This window comes from Pogona vitticeps, chromosome 3 (genome assembly GCF_051106095.1).
Source record: "Pogona vitticeps strain Pit_001003342236 chromosome 3, PviZW2.1, whole genome shotgun sequence".
In the NCBI taxonomy this organism is placed as follows: Eukaryota; Metazoa; Chordata; class Lepidosauria; order Squamata; family Agamidae; genus Pogona; species Pogona vitticeps.
In genome coordinates this window covers 48,528,753-48,553,182 of record NC_135785.1, presented here as the reverse complement: position 1 = coordinate 48,553,182, position 24,430 = coordinate 48,528,753, and the positions used below count along the sequence as shown (strand labels likewise).

Sequence of the window (24,430 nt, the reverse complement as noted above, 5' to 3'; positions counted from 1 at the left end):
GTAGATAGATTTTAAAAAATTAAGACCAAGTATTAGTCAAATATGAGAAAAGATTTATTTGTTCTTTTACTTACTGGACGTGTTGACAAAAGGTTTCTAAGTAATCCCAAAGTTTTCATTAGTACATTTACATCAGAATCAGAGAGTAATTGAAATAACTGTTCTGTACTCAAGCCTCGTAAAATGTCTGCTTTGATCTTCTGTTCTGCTTGAAATGCCATATTCTAAAAAGATAGATAAAACTAATCTCAAATTTCAGTCATCAACTTTTTAAAAAGGAACATAATTCTACTACGCAAGCTCTTACAACTGGCTATATGCAAATATACAAATAATTAAAATGTACAAGGAACATTTCTTAGCAGTATGGAAGGCTTTTTTGGAATATACTTGAAAACATTCACACGCTCAAAAAAAAATTCAGTTTTTAAAATTTCCTACTGATCTTCATATTTCCAATGTTATCACAGTGCTATCATGGGGAAAAGGAGTGACAGATATACAAAATTGTCTGATTAACCTTAGCTCTTACCATTAAAGCCCAAACTCCATTCACCCGCAAGGCAAGATTGTCACTCTGGGTTAAACTGCAGAGAAGTTCTATGGCTCCTGATTCTAAAATAGGCTATGTAGACAGAAAGGAAGATCATTTCAGAAATCTAAAGTTACATATTGTCCAAGCCTACATACATGCAAGATATGCTGACATAGTTATTTTAGTTGCTCTAATAATCAAACAAGCACACATTAGTTTATTTGCACGATTAAATTTCATACAGCTGAACTTTAATACCCACCTACGAAATATGAGATCCAGTATCTTAAAAATGTCAGTTACATGCGGATGGGTATCTAAAACAGCTCACCAACACAAATTTGGCAGTCAAATGAATACATATGGGAAAAAATATACTCATTTAAAAAAGAAGGCTATGAACTGCATCCACATGCTCATTGACATGTGGTGCCAAGCTCTATGCTGTCTTTCCCCAGCAATGTCTGTTAAGCCCCAACAATGAACATTTTAAAATGCCAAGATGTATGTTCTGGCTTTTCTAAGGAAGATTTTGAGATGACTGATGGTGTACTTCTTTCTTTTCTCTTTTCCACTTGTGCACAGGATCAATCACACTTTGTGATCTGCTCTTATGATATCTTATTATATAGTTGCATATTTTATGCTGTTTTTACCATTACTTTCAGTTTTATCACTTTAATTTTCATTTAATTTATTCAACTGTTTTTTTAAAAAAAGAATGGGATAGGATTTTTAAACAAACAAATTTATTTATTTATTTATTTGATTTATATCCCGCCCATCTGGTCTGATCGACCACTCTGGGTGGCTTCCAATAAGGTGTATACGATAAAACATAAGAATTTTACAAACAGTCCATAACGCATAGAATAATAATAAAACAAATAATAAATGAAAGAAAAAATAAAGAAAGAATTAAATATTGACAGGAGGGAAGGCCTAAACATACAACCATGTTTTTAGTTTAATCTTAAAAGTGCCCAGCGTAGGGGCCACACGAATAACCGGAGGAAGGTTATTCCAGAGGCGAGGAGCCACCGCCGAGAAGGCCCGGTTTCGTGTCCTTTCCTTCCGGGCCTCCCTCGGCGTTAGGCTCCTCAGCCTCACCTCCTGGCTCGTGCGGGTGATCCGAGTAGATCTAAGTGGGAGCAGGTGTTCCGCCAAGTATCGGGGTCCTAAACCGTTTAGGGCTTTATATGTAAGCATTAACACTTTGAAGTCAATGCGGAAACGGATGGGCAGCCAGTGCAGCATGGCCAGAGTAGGAGAGATGTGTTGGTATTTTCTCACTCCAGTAAGGAGTCTGGCCGCCGCATTCTGCACCACCTAAAGTTTCCGCATCAGCTTCAAAGGGAGCCCCACGTAGAGTACGTTATAGTAGTCTAATCTAGAGATTACGAGCACATGTACTAAGGTAGTGAGCGCCCCCGTGTCTAGGTAAGGTCGCAGCCGGGCAATCCGCCAAAGGTGGGAAAAGGCGGTGCGGACTACCGACACCACCTGTGTTCCCATGGTGAGCGTCGGGTCCAGGTGCACCCCTAGGCTGCGGACCCCTCTCTTCGCGGCCAGGGCCACCCCCCCAAACATGAGGGAGTTTCCCAAGCCACCATCCACAGGGCCACCCACCCTCAGAACTTCCGTCTTGTCCGGGTTCAGCCGGGTTCTCCTGCATCCATTGCAGTACGGCCCCCAGGCAGCGCTGGAGGGACAGGACGGCATCACCTGCAGTTGGTGAAAAGGAGATGTAGAGCTGGGTGTCATCAGCATATTGATGACACGATGCTCCACACCCCCTTATGACCCCACCCAGCGGCCTCATATAGATGTTAAACAGCACTGGGGAAATAGTCGACCCCTGTGGAACCCCACATTTGAGACTTCACGAGGCCGAAATACTCTCCCCAAGCTGCACTCTCTGGGGGCGGTCCTCCAAGAAGGAACAGAACCAGGCCAGAGCCAAGCACTGATACCCAACTCAGAGAGCCTCCCCAGGAGGATACCCTGGTCGACAGTATTGAAGGCCGCCGAGAAGTCGAGGAGGACCAACAAAGATATTTTACCCGTCAGCCTCCCTCAACAAGTCATCGTACAGGGCAACCAATGCCGTCTCTATACCGTGGCACGGCCTGAAGCCCCACTGAAATGGATCCAGGGCATCTGTTTCATCCAGATGTGCCTGAAGCTGGTCAGCCACCACCCTCTCGACCACTTTGCTCATGAAAGAAACAATGGCGACGGGCCTATAATTGCCAATTTCGTCCGCCGCCAAATTAGATTTCTTTCTTATGGGCCTAATGAGTGTCTCCTTGAGGGCAGAGGGAAACCTGCCCTCAAGGAAAGACCCATTTATTATTGCAGTGGCCCATTCTGTTGTTATTGGCCTGGCTGCTTTGATTAGCCAGGCCGGGCAAGGTCCAAGGAGGAGGTGGTGGCTCCACAGCAGTCAAGCACTCTGGCCACAGAATCAGGCATGACAGGCTGAAAGGAGTCAAGGGTTACCAGGCAAGACGGAGTGCTGGACATCTCTGCTCGACTCATAGTGTTCAAAAAAGGAGAGAGGTCCCGTCGGATGGCCTCCACCTTAGATTTTAAAAAGGCTGCAAATTGGTCAGGTGAAAAACTAGGGGGAGGCCTATCATCCAGACCAGTTCTGGATAGGTCGCGCACTATACAGAATAACTCTGCCTGCTGGTTGGACGCTTCGCTTATCCAGTTAGCGAAGTAAGTTCGACAAGCAGCCTTTACCTTAGACAGGTAAAGGTTAGTTGTGACCCTGACAGCTATCCTATTATAATCCGTCGGGTTCTTCCTCCACCTATGCTCTAGCCTTCTCCTATGTCGCTTCAGTGCTCGAAGCTCCTGGTTAAACCAGAGCGCTGGTCGAGCTCTACGACGGAGAGGACGTTTAGGCGCGATCGTGTCTATAGCCCTGGTTGCCAAGGTGGACCAGCTATCAACCAGAGCGTCGACAGGAGCGCTAGCCAGGTCTGCCGTGACCCCTCTCATGATGTCCTGGAATCCAACCGGATCCAGTAGTCTTCGAGTGCGGACCATAGAAATAGGTCCCTGCTCCCTGTGAGGGGGGAGAGCCACTGTGAGGTTATATTTTATTAGGTGGTGATCTGACCATGACAAGGGGACTGACATGAGGTCCGTCACCACCAGATCACTCTCGCTCCAACTGGAGGAAAAGACCAGGTCCAGTGTGTGACCACCCACGTGGGTGGGGCCATTGACATGTTGGGACATGTTCAAGGAAGCCATGGTTTCCAAGAACTCAAGAGCTGACCCAGATGCCTCTGCCCCCGCGCGCACTTTGAAATCACCCAAGACCAAGAGCCTCGGGGATCCCAATAGTGCTGCGGAGACAAAGTCAGTCAACTCCGGAAGGGAAGTGGCTGGATTGCGGGGAGCACGGTAACCCAGCAAAATCCCAATACCATCCCTGGCCCCAATCGAAACGTGGAGTACCTCTAGACCCGGCTTTACCACCGAGGAGCACCTAGTAACCTCCAAGCTGGATTTATAAACAATGGCTACTCCTCACCCCGCCCCTCCAGTCTACCCTGGTGCTCAACAGCATAACCGGACGGACAGACAAGAGCCAGAGGAGGACCCCCCCTCCCCACTGATCCACGTCTCGGTATGCAAACAAACGGTCTTGAGAGTGCTTCCCACGCTTATTCAAAATATTATTTGTCCTTAATTTATTCTCTAACCCCAGAAGACACAATTTTTGCACATAATCTTTTGGTTTCTAATATGTGCCATGAGTTTACTCCTGAACAAGAGAGTTTTATTCTCTATCAATTTCAGCTGAATTCCACAACTCTCTGGAAGTAACACCTATTACAGTGGTGCCTCGCTTAACGATGTTAATTGGTTAAAAAAACGCTATGGGAAAACATCGCTAAGCGAAACACGTTTTCCCATAGAGATGTATTGAAAACCGGTTAATCCGTTCCAATGGGAACGGATTACCATCCTTAAGCGAAAATGGCCATAGGAAACATCGCTAAGCAATACAATGTTTCCCCCATTGGAATGCATTGAAGCCTATTCAATGCATTCCAATGGTTTTGCAATGTCCGTTTTTGCAATTTTAAGTGTGTCTTAAAAGGTTCAAAAACTGTTTTAAATGCTTGGGATCGTTAGTGCACCTTCTAAAACGTGTGCAAACTTAATTTGGCTTTGTTCTGTCTCTTCGTTAATTTTTGGTGAATTTCTTTTTCTCCCCCATTGGAAAGCATTGAACCCGATTTTGACAGCTGTCAAACGGGCACTTCAATGCTTTCCAATGGGGGGGGGGGAAATTCACCAAAAATTAACAAAGAGTCAGAAACTGTTTTAAATGCTTGGATTCGTTAGAGCACCTTCTAAAACCTGTGCAAACTTAATTTGGCTTTGTTCTGACTCTTTGTTAAAATTGGGTTCAATGCATTTCAATGGGGGGGGGAAAAATTCACCAAAAATTTACGAAGAGTCAGAACAAAGCCAAATTAAGTTTGCACACGTTTTAGAAGGTGCACTAACAATCCCAAACATTTAAAACCGTTTTTGAACCTTTTAAGACACTTTAAAAATAGCTAAAACGGAACATCGCTAAGCGAAACAGGGGCCCTAAAACTGTCATCACTAAGCGAGGCAAGGTCCCGAACATCGCTATGCGAATTTTCCCCATAGGAAACATCGTTAAACGGAGCGCAAAATCGCTCCAAAAACCTCATCGCTAAGCAAATACATCGTTAAACGAGGCAATCGCTAAGCAAGGCACCACTGTAATCTACTAATTGTTCTTGTTTTTGCCTCACTCAACTGAACAAGAGCAGATCATTCTTAGATACTGGTATGTTAACTTTTAAAGTAACCCCACAATTGCTGTAACCAAGGACATGTGGGACTAGACAGAGTATGTTAAGACCAGGAGTGCAGACACTGGACCACAGTGTTCAGTCAAAGCCAAACTACCCGCTGAATATTGTCTACCACAGTGGTTCCCAACCTTGGGTCCCCAGATGTTCTTAGATAACAGCTCTCAGAAATCCTGGCCAGCATAGCTAGTGGTGAAGGCTTCTGGCAGTTTCAGTCCAAGAACACCTGGGTATTGAACGCTGGGAACCATTAATCTAGAAGAATTATTCCAGATCTTGAATGGTCTGGTAATTATGGACTGCCTTTACATGAAGCAACATTTTGGCACAGAATGAGTTCCTGGCCTATGTAACTGGGGAGAATGCTGTTACAGTTAATGAAGCCAGAGAGGTGGAAACATGGCCTATGAGAGGTACTGTTGCGGTTATGAAATCATAGGGCTAGTTCAGTGGTGGCGAACCTTTTTGGGCTCGTGTGCCCTAACTGAGGGTGGTATGCCGCCTGGAACCGGAAGTATGGACCCCAACTCTGGAAGTGCGGACCCGGAACCAGAAGTGGTGGTGGAAGGGGAAATCCCAGCATGGAGGTGACTCAAGACCCCTCCACTGCCAGCACCAGTTGCTCCTCATCCGCTTGCCGAAGTGCCAGTATCGGCTGTGACCACCTCCTGAGGTTTGGCTGCGCAGAGGGGGGGGGCAGGGGGAGTAGCGATCTGGCAACCTATGGCTCGTGTGCCAGCAGAAAGGGCTCTGCATGCCAGCTGTGGCATGAGTGCCATAGGTTCGACATTGCTGGGCTAGATGAATAAAAGCAGGATTCCCTCTATGGCAAACATGTTGCATTACAAGAAGAAACAGAATTATGTTTCTCTTTTTAAAGCTCAACAAACCTCTTTGCTTGGAGAAAATTCTAGGAGAAGATTGCATAGAGTGGAAGATGCTACTACTAAGATTTCATCAGGAGCATTCTGTAATACCTAAGGAGAAAAGGACAAAATGAATATTACTGCATTTGGAATAAGACAGGGAATGCTTAATGCCTAAGTAGACTTCCCTTGCTGCTATCCCTGTTCAGGACCTGGAAACTCCCTCCCAGCTTGTGCAGTCATTATCTGAAAGTTTGGAAGTATTTTTTGTGCCCACAGTCAATTTCACAGAAAACATATTTCCCCACCTCAAGAAGGGAGCTTCAAATAACAATTCATTGTAGTGGTGATAGTTACCACTTAAAAATATACCGTTGCATTAGCACTTTTCAACTTTATGGTCATAATTCAGAAAGACCTGTGCAAATTAATGATAGAGAAAAAACTGAGTCAAAAGCTGTATTAGTTATAATGTCTCAGATCTTATTGGATACCAGAAGTAGCAAAAAGCCCCCCCCGGTACAGTTGAATAGGGAATGACAGCTGCAGCCAATACGTAAAAGATGACTGTCACTGCAAAAATGTGACTTAGGTGATACAACAAGATCTTGGGCCCTACTATGTGTGAGCACTGGGAATGTCAAAGTGTTTTGCAGCACAGACTGTTGAGGAAGATGTTTTACATCATAGCGTGGCCTTTATTCTTACGAATATAACCACCAAAATGTAGTTGTCATTAATAACTGACATATTCATCCTGAAGCAAATTACTCTGTAATAAGCAGTTCAAATATTTATATATATATTTCATCATCTTATACCCAACAGTGTAGTCCTAGAACCCAGCAAGAAGACATTTTGAATGAGTTCAAATGAAGAGAGAGAGAGAGAGATTTGATCCATGAAAGCTGAAATTAAAATATACACTTAGTCTTTACAGTGCTACAACATTTTTGTCTCCTGTTTTTGTTTTGTTTTTTGTCTGATATGTTTCCAGGACATGTTGCCCTCACAAGATGACTTACAAGAAACACATGATTTCAATGTCAACATAATTGTGACAGTGCATATTAGTCTTCTTTCAATATGACACAACAGAAATTTTAGCTGTTCTCAAAAAATTAATAATAGTATTTAGATAAGAAATTAACAAAATTCATCACTTTCTGGAAACCTTTTTGGATTGGGGCAGAAGGAGAAAGTGCATCAATATATCAAAAGAGTAAGCAATGTGGATGTAATGAATGAATGAACAAACAAACAAACAGCATCCTAAAAAGCGCCTTATGGAGGTTTCATGACATAATTTGACTATCAGTCTACCTACGTTACGTGTATGTGTGTTTTATGCCATCAAATCAGAACCAACTTATAATGACCCCAATAGGACTTTCAAGGTATGTGAGAAATTTAAGGAGTGGTTTTACCAGTTCCACTCCCCCAGTGAGTCTCTATGATCAAGGGATTCAAACCCTAAGATTTATGGAGCGATATAAATTTAAACATGAATTATACAGCAATGTGAAGAACATTCTTCTTTACCAATAACTTCTATACACTACAATTCATCTTCAAGTGTATACATGAAAACTGATTTACCTTCATTAAGGGTTTCCATACAGCATGATCTTGGAAACTTGTTCGGAGCTGTTGCACAGATCTTGACAAACTGTGCAAACATCTACAAAATAAAATCAAACATGAGCTACAGGATACTTCCACTGCTTCAAGATAGCTTTTCAGAAACAATTTTGAAAATAAAAAACTAAAAATTTTAAACATTTTTATTAAAGTAACAATGATTATACAAAATAATGATACAAACTACATAATCTTTCTCAAGATAATCCAAAAACAAAGTCCAGTACTAAGATGATATTAAAGATGGGCATACAATCAGCATCTTGTTCTCCACCTCTCCAATATCTATTTATAATGAATCAATATATGGTACTGTACATATATTCTCTTAATGTAACACTGGGTGGGCAATTTCAATATTTAGCACCAACCTCTAAAATAAACAAAACTTATGAAAACTCCAAATCAAAAGTTGCTGGATGTATACTTTTAGTTTCATTTTATGGCTTTGGAGTTGGGGGGGGGGGGTAGGGAGGCCTGCACTTCACTTTATTGCAAAATCATAGCTCTTGAGGACTGAAAGAATGGGAAAAATTGTAGGCATCAAAATGCTTGGAGAGCCACACACAGCATCAGCTAAATCTTGCCCAACTCTGATATAAATGGCTGAAATATATCGTCCTTTACATTCATTCCAATCTAATTCTTTCCTGTATTTTTGTGTATCCACTGACAGACCTCAAGTGACAGTATATTCTGAAAATTATCTGAATGTACTGTACCTCCTTTTTGTAAAATTCTGTACAAACATATCTTGTTTATTGCACCTTTACAAGTAGTAGCCAAATACCATTCCTTGGTTATTGAAACAACAGTTATAATGTAAAACTCATTCAGAATGATCTAACAGTTCAGGCGTTGTTACATCCTTCAAACCACAGTTATTGGTGAAGATAACTTACAACCTTCTGATGTTTTAAGATCACTGCCTAATGGAATGCAAAACAGGCTAAGTGTGCTAAAGCACACTATTCATATTCATACCTTACTGCAGCTAAGCGCACCTTGATGCTAGACTCAGACAAGCCATTCACAATCCGATCCATCATATTTTCAGTTTCAATTATCTGAGGGGAAAAAGCATTAAAAACTAAGTAAGTGGCTAGAAGAGTTGGCTTTGACCGATAGTTCAGTCTCCAAATAGAACATAGCATTTAGCACAATTACCTCATTACACTATATTCTACACGTAGTCTCAAAACACTGAATTCAGGAGTGACATATCTTCAGAGAATCTTTTAAAAAACAATCATGTCTATGTGGTGACACTACACTGAATCAGATTTACATTTTATAAATGTAATATTTTAACATAGAAATAAAACCACTTTCAGCCTGTGACGTCAGAAATGCTGGACAGAGTGCTTGATTGCTGTCGTGCCATCACCTCCTCCTCCCTTGACCTTTGCACGGCCTGGCTAATCACAGCAGCCAGGCCTATAACATCTGAATGGGCTATGGCAATAATTAATGGGTTTCTCCAGGAGACACTCATTAGGCCCATTAGGAAGAAACCGAGCTTGGCAGCGGATGATGTTGGTAATTATAGGCCTGTCGCCAATGTTTCTTTCCTTAGCAAGGTAGTTGAGAGGGTGGTGGCCGATCAGCTGCAGGCTCTTCTGGATGAAACCAATGCCCTGGATCCATTCCAGTCAGGCTTCAGGCCACGCCATGGCACGGAAACAGCATTGGTTGCCCTGTATGATGACCTGCTGAGGGAGGCTGACAGGGGCAAATGTCTCTGCTTCTTGATATCTCAGCCGCCTTTGATACTGCTGACCACAGTATCCTCCTGGGGAGGCTCTCCGAATTGGGAATCGGTGGCCTGGCTCCGTTCCTTCTTGGAGGACTGTCCCCAGGGAGTGCAGATTGGAGAGAGTTTCTCGGTCCCGTGGAGCCTCAATTGTGGGGTCCCGCAGGGCTCGGTTATCTCTCCAATGCTGCTTAACATCTATATGAGGCCGCTGGGAGGGGTGATCAGGGGATGTGGAGCTTTTTGTCATCCGTACGCTGATGATACTCAGCTCTACATCTCCTTTTTTCCAACAACAGTAGATGCTGTCTCATCCCTTGAGTGCTGCCTGGGGGCTGTTCAGCAATCGATGCAGTAGAACGGACTGAGGCTGAATCCAGGCAAGACAGAGGTCCTTCGGGTGGGCGCCCCGGACATCTGTGGTCTGGGAAACTTCCTCTCTTTTGGGGTCTGTGTGTGTGTGTGACTCTTACCACCAAGAGTGAGGTTTGCAGCTTGGGTGTACATCTGGACCCCGCGCTCAACATGGAGATCCGGGTGTTGTCAGTGGTACGTTCCACACATTTCCACCTTCAGCAGATTGCCCAGCTACATCCCTATCTTGATGTGGGGGCACTCACCACTTTGGTCCATGCACTCGTAGTCTCAAGATTAGATTACTATAATGTCCTCTATGTGGGGCTGCCTTTAAGATTGACGCGGAAACTTCAGATGGTGCAAAATGCTGCGGCCAGACTTCTAACTGGAGTGAAGAGGCACCAACATATTTCCCCCATATTTTCGTGGTAAATATAATCTGTCCACATCACTTTTTGGATGTAGTGCATAATGCATGTTCATTAGTTACCGTGTTTTTCGATCCAATTCTTCTAATTCGTTTTGAGTCCAATCTATTACTCGAGCTGGGTATCTAATTACTGGAATGGCCCATGTGTTTATGGCTTTGATTGTATTTCCCCCATTTAATTTTGATTTTAAGATTTTCCACAGTTGTTTGATATATTCCCTTTCTGTCAGTACTGTACTTTAACTTTTATGTGCACAATGTTATCTGCTTCTAGTATTGCAAGGTATTTATAATTTTCATTACGAGAGTGACTTTATAATACTGCCATTTTTAAAATTTAATTTTATTCATACATACCTAACATACAAAACTAAAAACACTAAAAACCTAACAATAATAAACAAATAACATCAGAACTAAACATCCATACTACCCCTATAGATGAGAGATATTGCCATCATCTGGTCATCTAAATATCATCAAAGGATTCCAGTGAGCACTGATTTGCTATAAACTAATTCTTCCCTGTATAATACTACCATTTAAAAACTCTATTCCATCTATTCCAGTTTTTGAATCTTGCCACGGTGTATAGACAGAGCTGTGCATTTGTCAATTCCAAATTTTACTTGGATATATTCACTAAATATTTGCACTGTGTTTAGCAGTGATTCTATCTTTGTGGAACTTTTTAGGTCATCCATGTATAAGAGATAATTGATTTTTCCTGCTTGTTATGAAATATGGTAGCCCAATCCAGTTTTATTTAAAATTATTGACATGGAGATTAGTGAGATGTTAAACAGCAATGGTGACAAAGAACCCCCTGAAATATTTCTCTTTTTATGCTAACTTCTCCAATTTCTTCACCATGGGTCATTAAGACTGTTTCCCATTTTCCCATATTTTTCCTGAGGAATTTCTGAATGTTTTTACTAATCCCAAATATTTTAAGGCAGGTATTAATCCAGCTGTGTGGTAATGAGTCAAATGCCTTTTCATAATCTATCCAAGCCATATTAAGGTTTGTTTTTCAACTTTTTGCATCATCATCATCATTCAAAAACAACAGGCACAGTGAATGAAAACTATAAAAACAATGACTGTTATTACATAACAGATACAAGCTTTAACCAAAAAACTATCAACTAAATATTGATGTACTGTAGTCTATATGGTATCTATATGGTATTCCTAATACTGTATTCTCATTGCTCTGTTAGTGCTTGTGACGGTAGCGATGATGTCATCTGCCTGTCATTGCTGTGGCTGGAGTTCATCTGCCTATAGCATGACGGGAGGTGGGACTTCAGAGGGTGGAGCTATGGTATTTAAGGGGGGAGTGAATGATGTGTGAGTCAGATAGGGCTTGGATAGGGTCTGGTAGGGACTTAGGGAGTTAGGGCTTGTATATGTTATGAAGTACTGTGCTATATAGAGAGTGAAGATCTGAGAGAGAATGTGTATGAGGGGATACTTTATTATTTCAGATTGCCTTTTATTTTAATTGATAAAGTGATTTACCATTCCTTTTGTTCTCACAAATAAACATACGTTTTTATTTTAAAAATCATTTATTTGTCTGAAAGAGATTTATGAGGGAATGGTTGGTGGCAGCGTGAATAGTGTGTGTGTATGTGAGAGTGACGTGACACCTCCTTTGTGACGTGTGAGGAGGCTGTCACAGTGCTATTTCTGGAATCTGCAATTGCTTAAAATATTGTGTGAAATTTTTTTGATAATTTTCCCAAAGCCCAATGACAATGGGGACTACTAAGGTATGTTTCATCCACAAGCAAGATATTTCGATGATGATGATGATTGTCATTTGTCTGCAGAAATGATGTATCTCCAGGCAAACATGCCATACCATTTTTTATAACTAGCAAAATATAATATTTGCTCCATATACCTTACTTTATTTATGGCTATATTTTGCATGTAAGTGAAGTATCAGAAGTTCCACAATGTTCTCCTAGGCTTATTTTATTGGAACTAGTGACAAGCAAGATGCACCCCAAAGGCTAAGCTAATTTTTAATTTTTAAGTCTTTTCCTCTGCATCTTTACTGCATGCTACATGATCCCTTTTACAGTATGTGTGTAAAAGTATGACTGCTAACAGAATGGTAATCACTTTTCAACTGGATGTGTCAACAGTGTAGCTACCCACAGAACACTATAAAATGACAAAAATATGTCCTTTATGCAAAGACATTCTAAATATTACATGGGAAACCTTTATTTGACTTCCTAGTTAGCTACAGAAAATATTTCTATATCTCTGCCTAACAAAGCTGTTGGAAATCAGAAAATTCTACTCTCCATGTATTAGTAAAAACTAATTTAAAGGGTTTTCTTAAATGTTTCTAGCATTTCTAATTTGCCAGAATTCTCTAGGGCCAAGAAAATAAGAGTCCTAAGACACATAACAGGGGCACACAAATGATCATGGATGACATTTTTGTCACAACACATCCCAAGAAGTCTCCTTCCCAGACTATGACTGCATATTGAATACCATGCAGTATTCTAAAATACCACATTCTGCAACTCACCTTTTTTCGTATATCTTCATCATTTGCTCCAAGTGCAGCATAGAGCTTGAATGCAGCCTGACGCAGTTCATGAGCATGTTTTAAGTCATGATCAAGCTATTTAAAAACACATAACCAAATGCAGATTATTCTTAAACTGCAAAATCTCAGTTGTTGATCGAGTAACATCTGCTATGAAACTGAAGTAACATCAAAAAGAAATAGAAAAATAACTGCCTGTGCTACTTTTCATGCAACATACTGCTAAAGAGCTTTGAACTACGATTCTCAAGTATCTGTTACAGAAACATTTTTGCCCTAAATAATACTATTAACTGTGAACATTTTATTCCAGGTCTTGCTTGCTCCAAGTAGCACTCCACTGAAGCCAGGATCATACTCAGGAGATAAAAATTATCCAGTACCCCAGTGGTCCTCAACCTTGGGCCTCCAGATGTTCTTGGCCTTCAACTCCCAGAAATCCTGGCCAGAAGAGGTGGTGGTGTAGGCTTCTGGGAGTTGTAGTCCAAGAACATCTGGAGGCCCAAGGTTGGGGACCACTGCAGTACCCAGCACAGAACCCAAGCCATCCCAAATAAAGATCCCTGGGTGAAATGAGCCTAAAAGGTGATTGCTGACAGCTAGGAAAACCAGGAAATATATCATCTTAACATTCATTTAACAGCCAATCCCCAAGAACAATGTGGTACACTAATATTCAACTGATTTGCCTAATAAAATGCCCATCCCCCTCAGCAGCAAGAAGTGAAAATGTTTGAGACAGTCTTGAGGAAATGATGTTGACAAAGTATTCTCTATACTGCTACTACCCGTCAGAGTTAGCTACATCTAACAGTTCTGCTCTTTATTTTTGAGAGACAGTACTGCTAAAGAAGGGACTAAGGCTAGATATAGCAGCAGGATATGTCCTACAGATGAGCTTCAACTAAGAATGTGTTTTTTAAACTTTCCACTTCATTGAAAGATGATCCAAAGCTATACCTGCTTAACACTGCTTAAAAATAAAAAGTATACAAAAGAAAGGTCTTGGGTCAACAAAGCCTTTGGCAATTAATCTTACTTTATAAACTGAGATATGAATAAACTTTGCAGCAGCATATGGGACCGCTTCACTTTCTGCTTCAGAATAGGGGAAAAAAACCAGAAAGTCTTTAATTAAAGTTCTCTGTTTTGTCCAACCCAAGATACTATGGTTAACAGCTTCAGAAAAAAAACAATGATTTTAAGTTAACTTCAAATCTTGGCTTTACCAGATGACAAGTTCCGATCAACATCCCTGTAAAGCCTTAGGGTACAAATACATTACCCAAATAGTCTGAGAGATGTGCCAGGGTACTATTGTATTGATGGCTCTGTTCCGACTTTGCCTGGATTTCTTGCCCATAACCACCTTCTTTGGTTGTTATTATTATTTTATTTTATTTTTGTATTCTCAAACCTCCAGCACATTGGCAAACAGCCCGAAAAACCTACAACTTTTTTTTTCTTTTTTTAATTCTAAGTGGCATACCACTGCATTATTGAAGACAAAAAGACCCTAATAACTATGTGACGCAGCACTAAAGTTGAAAGGTTTATGTAAAAAAAATTTCAAGGGGGAGAGTTCGGACAGCAGGCATAATTGTAGATGTCCTGATGCGACAGTATTCCATGCCACCTTAAACACATCATCAAGACGTCAGTACAGTGAGTACTCCTGCATACAGAATACAACACAGCGGTTCATACAAACAAAAATGGGTTACAAAAATTGCAATGCAGACCTTTTAAAAATAAACAACCTCCTGACAGGTGTTCAAAATGAAAAGATTCCTCAAAGAAAAGTTTCTCCTGTACTTGTGTTGTCAGGAAATATTGTTTCACATCATGCTAAACTTGGAATAATCATAGGAGTGTATTGCAATGTAGTTGCAACCTTACTTCTGCTGAAGTCTTTGTGTGTATGAATGTACTGCACGGAAATGCTGGTGAAAACTGGGAACCTGTTTGGAACAGAAGATGTGGAGGCCAAATTCTTAGAACAGGAAGATTTAAATCAGAAAAACGGATGGATGGTGGTGATGGTAGGCTTGCTATCAAATGAGCCTCCCACAATACAGAAAATTACAGGCATTAGAACTCTGAAATATCCCATTCAATGGAGCTTGCCAGAAGATAGACAGTGCAATTAATGAGACATCAGACATGAATACTTTCCAGACAAAACATTTGTTATAATATGTTATTAGAGATGGGCACAAGCTGCTGGTTCAGCAGTCAAACAGCTGATCTGCAGTTTGGCGCCCTTCCCCCTCCAGTAGGTGCCCATTCAGCAGTAGCACCTGGAGGAGGTGGGGTGGAGTGCTGCCGCCATGTGGGCACCTGCTTTTGTGTGTGTGTGCGCGCGCGTGCACGCTGAGCTGCGGATCAACTGTTTGGTTGGGAAATAAACAATGCCAAACCACTGAATCAGTGCCCATCTCTATTTGTTACACTAAGAAATCACCTGAATCCTGCCTTTATCAGCCCAAACTGATTAGCAGCAAAGGACCCTCTGATATTTCCCACCATTAGTCCAATCAACATTCTGGACTAGTCTATTGTTTGCTTACACCCTAACTTTCAGAAAGGATTGGCCATGTGCAAGATTACAATCTGGATGAGAAACAGGTATGCACATGACTCACAAGTAGGCCTAGTCACTGCAACATTTCATCCAAAGAATCCTAAAAAAAAGGCATGAGACTGCCACATTTCTCATTCTGGCACAGGCCTGCATGCTCTTTATGTCTCCTGCAGCTGCCTTGAAACCTCCTCCAGAATATCACCAACTTTCCTTTGAGCCAACTTCACTAAAGACTTAAATTCTTCTAGAGATCAGATCTAACTGAATACCTTTCTTAGCCCCCAGAATCCAGGATGCAGTCAGACAATCCTCTTAGCCTATATTTCTCCTATATTCCTGGCTCTGGCATAGGACCTCGTTAGCTTGAGATCTTTGCCTATGATTTCCATTTCCCTGCATTGCATCATCAGAGCTACTGTTCCTTCCAACTACAAGACTGTTGAACAAGAATAAGAAGTACTGAATGTCACTCTTGAATCTATTTTAGAGAGTAGTTTCCCTACACACCGGTGACTCCCCATCTATTTCCCCCCTCTTGTATATAAATAAGCACATGGTTAAAGAGAGATTTTTATCCCCCTCTGCCAACTTTGAATTTTCTTTCCTTTCCCTCTTCTCCAGGCAAGCAGCCCTCTCAGCCTTCAAGTTTTGCTATCTTTGAGTTGCTATTTTCCCATATCTGTATTTGTCTATTTTATTTATCTGTTATATTTATATAGTGGTCATCTGGTGGCAAGCCACTACTCTGAGCAGTTTATAAAACATTAAATCAACAACATAAACCCAAAATTATACACAACGCTGACAACAACAAAACCAAACTTTAGCATAAAATAACTGAACACCCACCCACCCCACCCCTGGAGAGCAAAAGCTAAATAAAAAAGTAATTGCACTAAGTGGATCAGGAAATCTCTCACATGGGCAGGAAACTGCTTTGAATAGCACCATTTTGACCTGCTTCCTGAAGGACAGGAGTGAGGGAGCTTGGCATACATCAACAGGCAATGAGTACCACAGTATTGCAGCTACCACCGAGAAGGCCTGGTTCCTGATAAGTCATTTTCCGGGCTTGTCTCTGGGTAAGCACTCACAACAACGAAGCCTGAGATGATCAAGTGGTCCAGGTAGAAACGTTTAATGAGAGATGCTTCAGAAGTACCGACATCTCAAACAGTTAGGGTCTTATAAGTTAAAATCAGCACTTTGGATTTGGCATGGAAGCAAACAGGGAGCCAATGCAAACCTGCCAGAATCAGGGAGACACAATCATATCTGAAAACTCCTGAAATCAGCCTGGTAGCCAAATTTTACACCTGTTGCAAGTATCATTTTGCCTTCAAAGGCAGCCCCACATAGTGAGCATTGCAGTAATTAATCCTTGAGATTATAAATGTTTGCCATTCATGCTGCTTTACTATTTATTTATTTTTTTTGCTATTCCTTAGTAGAATCATTATATATAATTTACTTTTGTGTGATCAATAAAACTTGCAAGTTGAGGAGTCCTGCATGAATGTGATATACTCATCCCAAACTGTGCCAAGTCATATTATTGCCATGGTTCAAAGATTCCTTGTGGATGTGTCTCAGAACATGTGCCAGTTCAAACATGTGCTTTGAGAGCATTCTGGCCAATGCTTCATATCCTTGCTTATTCCAAAGCCATTTCTGTTTAGATGATAAGGGAAACTAATGGGCACCTGTGGAATTAAAGTGGCTGTTCATGTAGAAAAAGGTTCATTCATATCTCCACTTCTGTTGAAAGCTATCACACCTTCTCTTTACATCACGAGATATTTAGTGGACCTAGAATTATCTAAATGTGTAAAATATATACATTAACCTGAGTACTCATATTACACGTATGTACTCTACTAATTTTTTCCATGGCTTTGGGGAAGCTATTTTTAAAGGATACATACCCTTTTAATGTCAGTGATGGCGCTCACTGAACTGGGGTATTTGAAGTAGTCCGCAAGCATTGCAATGAGGTGGTCAGTAATACTGGCAATTCTCTGTAGCTCAATATCTGCTTCAATCAAATAGGCAAGAGTTTCTGCTCCATCAACTCTCTCTTCGAGTAGCCTCTCTTTACTACACATCCTTGCCAAACATGGTAGGGTCTGAAGAGTACAAAAATGCAGTTAGTTTGACAATTAATACATACATGCACGCACACATGCACACACTTTCATTTAAAAAACTTTTTAGATACGTCACTTATGATTTTATTTTTATCTGATTAAATATGTTTTCAAAATCTATGTACAAGCTGTTGCTGATATTCCTGTGTCATCATAAACATTATTAATGATACACAACCAAGAACCCTCTCTGGCTAGGCCACCATCCACTTACACCTGCCTGGGTTTATCCCGATCGATCAGTGGAACTTCACATAGACTGATACAGTGCTATAACAGAATAATATTACCTCCCTAGAACCTCAAGGTTAAAAGCAGCTGTTCTAAAGGAAGGGACAGGAGTGCCCTGTCCTGCAATTCACCACAGAGCACTATCTACTTTTTAGGTTGATCCTCATTTCCTTCATTTGCTCTTCTCATTTCCAGATACCTCCTCAGATACAGTACACCTCTGCAGTACACAAAATGGTTTTCCCCCCCTCTAATGATTGCACAACAGAAATTTCTGGGCAACAAAAAACCAAGGCAAAATATTCACTAATAGCAACCTTTAATCCATTTTAAAGGACTTTCCACATACAACATACTGCTGCCACCTTTACATTTAGCAAAGACAGGCCAACAAAAATCCATAGGAGAGAAAGTACTTCTTTCATGAATACACAACTGAACTCATTGACTTCTAATCACATCATGTAAAACAGTTGTCTTAGCTGTTTTCTAGATCCATTATCAGAGACACCGGTTTTGATTACAATATGCATTTCTGATAGTTTATAACCAACTCACCTTTAATACAATGCAGATATCATCAGTGCGGATTGCTCCAGCTCTGCACATGTAAGTAAGGCTACAATGAAACATTAAAAAGCTAATTTACTCCCGAGTATGATATATCTAGGCAATAAAAAAATGGGGGATTAGATGGTTTACCCTAGTCCAAAGACAACTATACCTTTTTTATTAATGGCTAACTTGAATCTAACGTGTATTTTAGAGTTTTTAAATAAAATATATTTTGGCCTAGGTTACTGATAAAGAATTTTAATAATGGCTTAGAACATGAAATTTAAAATAGTGAAACTTCTGCAGAATACTGCAACTTTTTAAAAGCTAAACCTTTATAAAGCTAGGAGAATGCACTGCATGACATTTGCTAGATTTTCCTGATAGCAATAGTCCAGTCTTCTTCAGTTTGGTGTCTTCTCCAGATATTCACTAAAGCTCCTATGATCCTCAACCAACCATGGCATTAAATTAGGAAAAAGATGGCACAGAGGACAGCTGCACTAAGTGAAAAGCTGCCTTACAACAGGAGAAGCAATTGTCCCTATAGGCCAGTACTGACTAGCTACACTAACTAGCTTTACCGAGCTTTAAGAAGAGTGGGTCTCTTCCATCAGCTGACCTCTAATCCTCCCCTCTGGACATGCCAGCACATGAAACTGAGTCCAGGTCCCTGTTTACAGTGACATCATAGCATGTATCACATTTACACATATGCATAATTTTGGAACAAATGTGATTTGTTTTGATAGTCTAAGAAACGAAGCATCTTCCAATCATTGAAATGTAGTTTGTTAATATTGTTAGTAATTGTAGAAGCAAACAATAGACTAAAGTAGATAGCAAACTTTTCGCTAAGGCTGATTTAAAGGATCATAAACTTCGCGAATATATCGATCATAAACTCTGTTATGTTCAGAGTTACATGTGAGCTAGCATGCACGAGTAAAATGTGTAAGTGTTCTTTCTTCTAGATTTTGGAGAAAATTACCATTTAGCTGATGTGAGTTGCATTTCAATAGGTTTGTCTCTTTGTAACATGTTCACAAAAATCTGTGGTAATAATTCTCCATTGACCAACACTGAGAAGAAGAAAAAAAATTAGTTTCAGTAAATAATTAAATTCCAATTGCAGTATGAATTTGTATACTGACCACTAAAACTTTGAGCTTACCATTTACAAGAGTCATTGACACCTGGGGGTTTTCAAAGGCTAAAACTGCAAAGCATTTCAGTGCTTGCATTCGAACCTGTACAAACACATAGCAATTATATTTAAGTTTTATGTAAATTCAATGACAACTATCACTTGATTTAAATTTTAAAAAATCATTTATACCTAGAAAGTTTTTTAAAACAGTAGGACTATGTGACTAAAGACATGGTTCTTAAAGCATGAGGCAGGCTTTCCAAAGAGAGGCATACAATCAGTGCTCCAGAGGAATGCTTCCAACCTCTCTGGAACTGATTTTTCTGCACTTCAATTTGTGCAGAAATCTCACCTCAGTCCTCTTTTCACTGAGAGCTAATATATGCAAGCTTGGCCTTCTACATTCTCATAATACAAATCAGGGCCTTGTCAATCAACTTTATCTTTCACTCTACTCCTTAATTCCTCCCAACCCCAATATTTTAATCTATCCAGAAAAGCCTCTGTTTTTCACCTTCATGTTAATGTACATGCCTCAGCTTCCTTTTCTGCATGATTTTTGAGAAATGTATACAGTATATGGTATTATAGAGCCATATCTCAGTTTTTCTTTTTGCTAAGCATTTCTGTTGTCATTTTTAGAGAGTGCTTTTCTGCATTGTTTTGAGGATAATCATTTTCATCATTATTATCTCACCAGTTCTTCACACCCTTCTTCACATGCACGACTGTAAAGTTCATGCATTTCAATTTCCTACTTCTGTCTCATGGGCTGCTGTGGATTCAAAATACCCTCTTCTATTTTGCTCAAAATGTATTTTTATCCCACACACACAGCTCTTGGTTCTTTTTATGGTGGCCCTGTCTTCTACCCCACTAGACCCAGCTGCCGCTGCTTCTAACAACCAGACTATTTGTCCAAACAGCACAGCACAGTCTACTTTGAGTGACAGCTCTTCAGAATCTCAGGCAGCTATCTCCTACCTCAACAGCTACCAAAGACACAAAGATCCTACAGGTGTCTACATCCTAGTAACATGCCTAATAATATCGGATATGTGCCATAGGCTTAAATCGAGACATTTGTTACGGAATGATTTCACGAATTATGGATCAATTTCTAAACATTTATTGGAGATCTAGGTCACTAATCCTGTTTTGTAGGTTAATATTAGATACAACTATAAGGAGTTTGAAAACCCCCAAATAAAATCATACAGAGCCTATTTATTTTCCACAACTCACTGGCTGACAAAAGGAGAACAGTAACAGCAATATCAGTAACCTACCAAACTACATTATTAAATATGCATTGCTTTAATATATAATGTACAGTGGCTGCATATGTGAAATATCTTCTTGTAATGCCAATCTGTCTCATGCTCTTACATAAATCCCTTGGAGACATATGGTATTAAAATAGTGCAAACTATGTATAAAATCTTTACCAGTGAATTGATTTATCTACTCAACAATGACCCATGTTAGCTCCCTTAAAAATAGCAAGGTCACACAGTAATACTTAAAACAGGCACTTCACCTTAATCATTATAGTTGCAGGCATTTATTTAAATCTTTCCATGAAACATGGCTGCACTCTAATTGGGTAACTGCATTCAAAATCATTAGCAGTTAACAACTAAATAAGTAAAGAAAAAGCCCAACACCTGTCCCCCTTAAACAGCAAGGCAAACAAGATTCAGTTTAATATATTATCATGCCAACAGGTCAAAATAATAAAATATAACACAATAAATCTTCATGTAAAGCAAACCTGCACTTTGACTCATAGACATAACCCCAAATAATCTCAGCAAGGGTTCATCCCACCTACAGGTTGTACAAAAAGTCTATCTAAAACTAAAACTAATCACAGTCTACAGATGGTCTCACTATCTTCCAAGGCATATCTCCCCACTCTGGAATATGGACAACATGGACTGGCTCTACATTTCAGTTCCCCTTTTGTTAAACTTACTACTAGATCTGGAAAAAGATTATTAAAAGAACCACAGAACTGTAGAGTTGGAAGGGGCTGCAAGCCTCATAGAGTCCAAACAATGGATGAACAGGAAAATCCACAGTTAAACCTATTATTGCAATTTATTATTAAGATTTTTATAGTAATACAGAGAACCTGCTGAGATGAGCTCATTAACATATGTAATGCGATAAATACATCTGTCTCTGTTCAGGTCAAGGGAGTTAAACTTCTTTAGAATTATGGAGCCATATAACATTGAGCTGGAAGAGACTCCAACAGTCATCAAGTCCAATCCCCAGCTGAAGTATAAAATCCACAGCAACAGTATCCCTAACAGATGGCCATCCAGCCACTTTAAAACTCCAAGAAATGTGAGTCCACCATCACCCTAGGCAGCCCATTCCACTGCTGAACAGCTCTAACTGTCTTGTTCAGCCAAAATCTCTTTTCTCACAATATGAATTTATTATTTTGCATCCTAGCCCCTTTTGGAAAACAAGCTCCTCCACCTTCCATGTGACTATCCTTGAAGTATTTCAAGATAGCTACCACTTGCAAATCCAAGATGGCACTTCTATAGTCCTCATATTCACATGTTAAATTGTTCTGGAATAAGGCTTTCACTGCCACTTACTGAACTGGGCCTTTGTGTATGATAGCTGATGGCAAAGAATGAATTCATCCATTGCAGTCTTTAAACACACCATGTAACTACTTATTTGCTTTCAGTTCTTCATGTAAAAATAAACACAAATATCAGTAAGATACAATGTGCAGGTTTCACAAAGTTGTCATCAATCAAGCTTCTTTCTTGCCCATGTTACAATACAGAGATAATGCTGCTGAGCAGAGTTAATAATAATCATTATGCTCCACTCCACATGTCCTTAGCTATGGAACATTTAACTTCTTTAATTCCACCTTAATTCTGCCATCATTATAACTCATAGGTAACTAAATTGTTTTTATCTTGAAGAGCAATATACTTGTTATATACAGTCGCACTGCAGACAAATACTTGCCAATGGTAATGTTACATCTTGTGAGGGACAACACTGCCTTGAAACATGCCACAATCTGAGGTTTTTTATGCTTTCCCTTCCATGATTTTCTCCTTTATTTCCCCCACTTTCTTCTTTATCTATTGCACTGCAGACCCCAAAAAATTCCTCTACAGCATGGCTGAGGAATCTCTGTCCCTCTGTACACGTGCTCTGTAGGAAACACTCTTTGTGAAGTCTCCTTCACATCTGTGTACCCACATCACAGAAACAGCGAAAAATATGTACAGTCCTTTGCCCTACAATGGAAGCAGCTACATTTACACATTTATTCGATTAGTGGTGTTCCACCAAGTTTTCAAAACGGTGACTTTCTTTACAAAAGAGAAATCATATTAGTGCCTTACCTTATAAGATGTAGCCGTTAACAGATGAGCAATATTCTGAACTGCTCCATGGCTGAACAGGACTGTCTGGTAGTCTGGTCCCTATGTAAAAAAAAAAATCTTTACTGTATATGCATTGTAAATGGAGAGGGGAGACAATTCTTTATTGTACTTCATAATGCTCTACTGCAGGTGTATTCATCTTCAAGGCTTATTTAATTTACTTGGAGATAAGACCAGAATTGGCTTTTCATTGTACTTGACTTATGTTTCGGCTGCAGCTCAAGAAGAAGCTAGCATTTAAAAGAAAGAGTCAAATTATATCTTTAACTATGTAGCGTAATGCTGTGTGCCATATTATTTCTTTCTAAAATAGCAATTCAGGTGGATGGTGGGGCACTGCTTGAGGGCAGGATTACAAGGAAAGTTAACTCTCCAAGCACTTCAAATTTGAGAGAATCTGCCCCCTTCAAGCTATACTTTACTTTTGGGGGAAAAGTGCATGGAGTTTTCAGGGGGCAAATATTTTTAGAAGAGGTGGGTCAATAAAAATGCTGCTAATAGCTATTTAAAAAAACAGAAAAAAACATGCACATGGGCAAAATACCTTCAATATAATGTTCTGTTTGGCCTGATAGATTTTATTTTTATGAATTAAAATTACACTTCTTCATTCTTGTAACATTTAAAATGAATCAGTCTTATAAATGGTTCTCAGATTACACTTATACTAATTTTAAAAGACAATCAAATATGGAAATGAGTTTCTTATATAAAAATAAAAACTAATGTATACAATAATGATACACGCTGTGTTATGAAGGTGTTCTAAAATCTGGAAGCTGCAATGAAATGAAACCCTCAGCTTTTACTTTATTGCCATGTCAGCTCTAATCCTGGAAGTATCACTGTGGCATACCCTAAAACAGACAACAATATTTAGTGCTCTTTTAATCTGGTTAACTAAATCTTGCAGGAGAGCAGAATAGGAGAGAGAAACTTGACAACCTCTTAGTCAGTTGTACAATGAGGAAAATTCCTAAGTGTTTTGGAAGATGTGGCTCTCAAATGGATAATCAATCACTTCTACTTCAATGAGTCATGTCTTTGCCATTTTCTGACTATCTTTTTATAAAGGCTTTCAAAGTAAACGAGTAACAATTGAATAGAACTGGCACTAATATTCTCAGGTTTTGTGCTTAAAAGGGAACTTTCTAACCTTTACAGCAGCAGATTTTTTGCGCATGATAACTGGCCAACTAAGTCTTGAGAAACAGTTTTCTTCAATACAAAACTGCAGCTGTGCATGATCACCAATGGACAACTCTACAGCAAAACACATTACTATGCACTCTGTA

At 39.9% G+C, this 24,430-nt stretch overlaps 1 protein-coding gene across 12 annotated transcripts in view; it reads right to left on the bottom strand.

The window, feature by feature from the left end:
- ARMC8 (armadillo repeat containing 8) overlaps positions 1–24,430 on the bottom strand; it is a 142,187-nt gene that overhangs the window by 9,282 nt on the left and 108,475 nt on the right. For all 12 annotated transcript variants that reach the window (XM_078389349.1, XM_020787417.3, XM_020787418.3 and 9 more), the window contains 11 exons: positions 23,094–23,174; positions 19,726–19,801; positions 19,543–19,633; positions 18,555–18,615; positions 17,544–17,744; positions 13,014–13,109; positions 8,901–8,983; positions 7,875–7,956; positions 6,300–6,386; positions 533–625; positions 75–224 (listed from right to left, as the gene is read on the bottom strand). In XM_078389349.1, the coding sequence (XP_078245475.1) occupies positions 75–224; positions 533–625; positions 6,300–6,386; positions 7,875–7,956; positions 8,901–8,983; positions 13,014–13,109; positions 17,544–17,744; positions 18,555–18,615; positions 19,543–19,633; positions 19,726–19,801; positions 23,094–23,174 (1,101 nt within the window). The remainder of the gene's footprint in view (positions 1–74; positions 225–532; positions 626–6,299; positions 6,387–7,874; positions 7,957–8,900; positions 8,984–13,013; positions 13,110–17,543; positions 17,745–18,554; positions 18,616–19,542; positions 19,634–19,725; positions 19,802–23,093; positions 23,175–24,430) is intronic.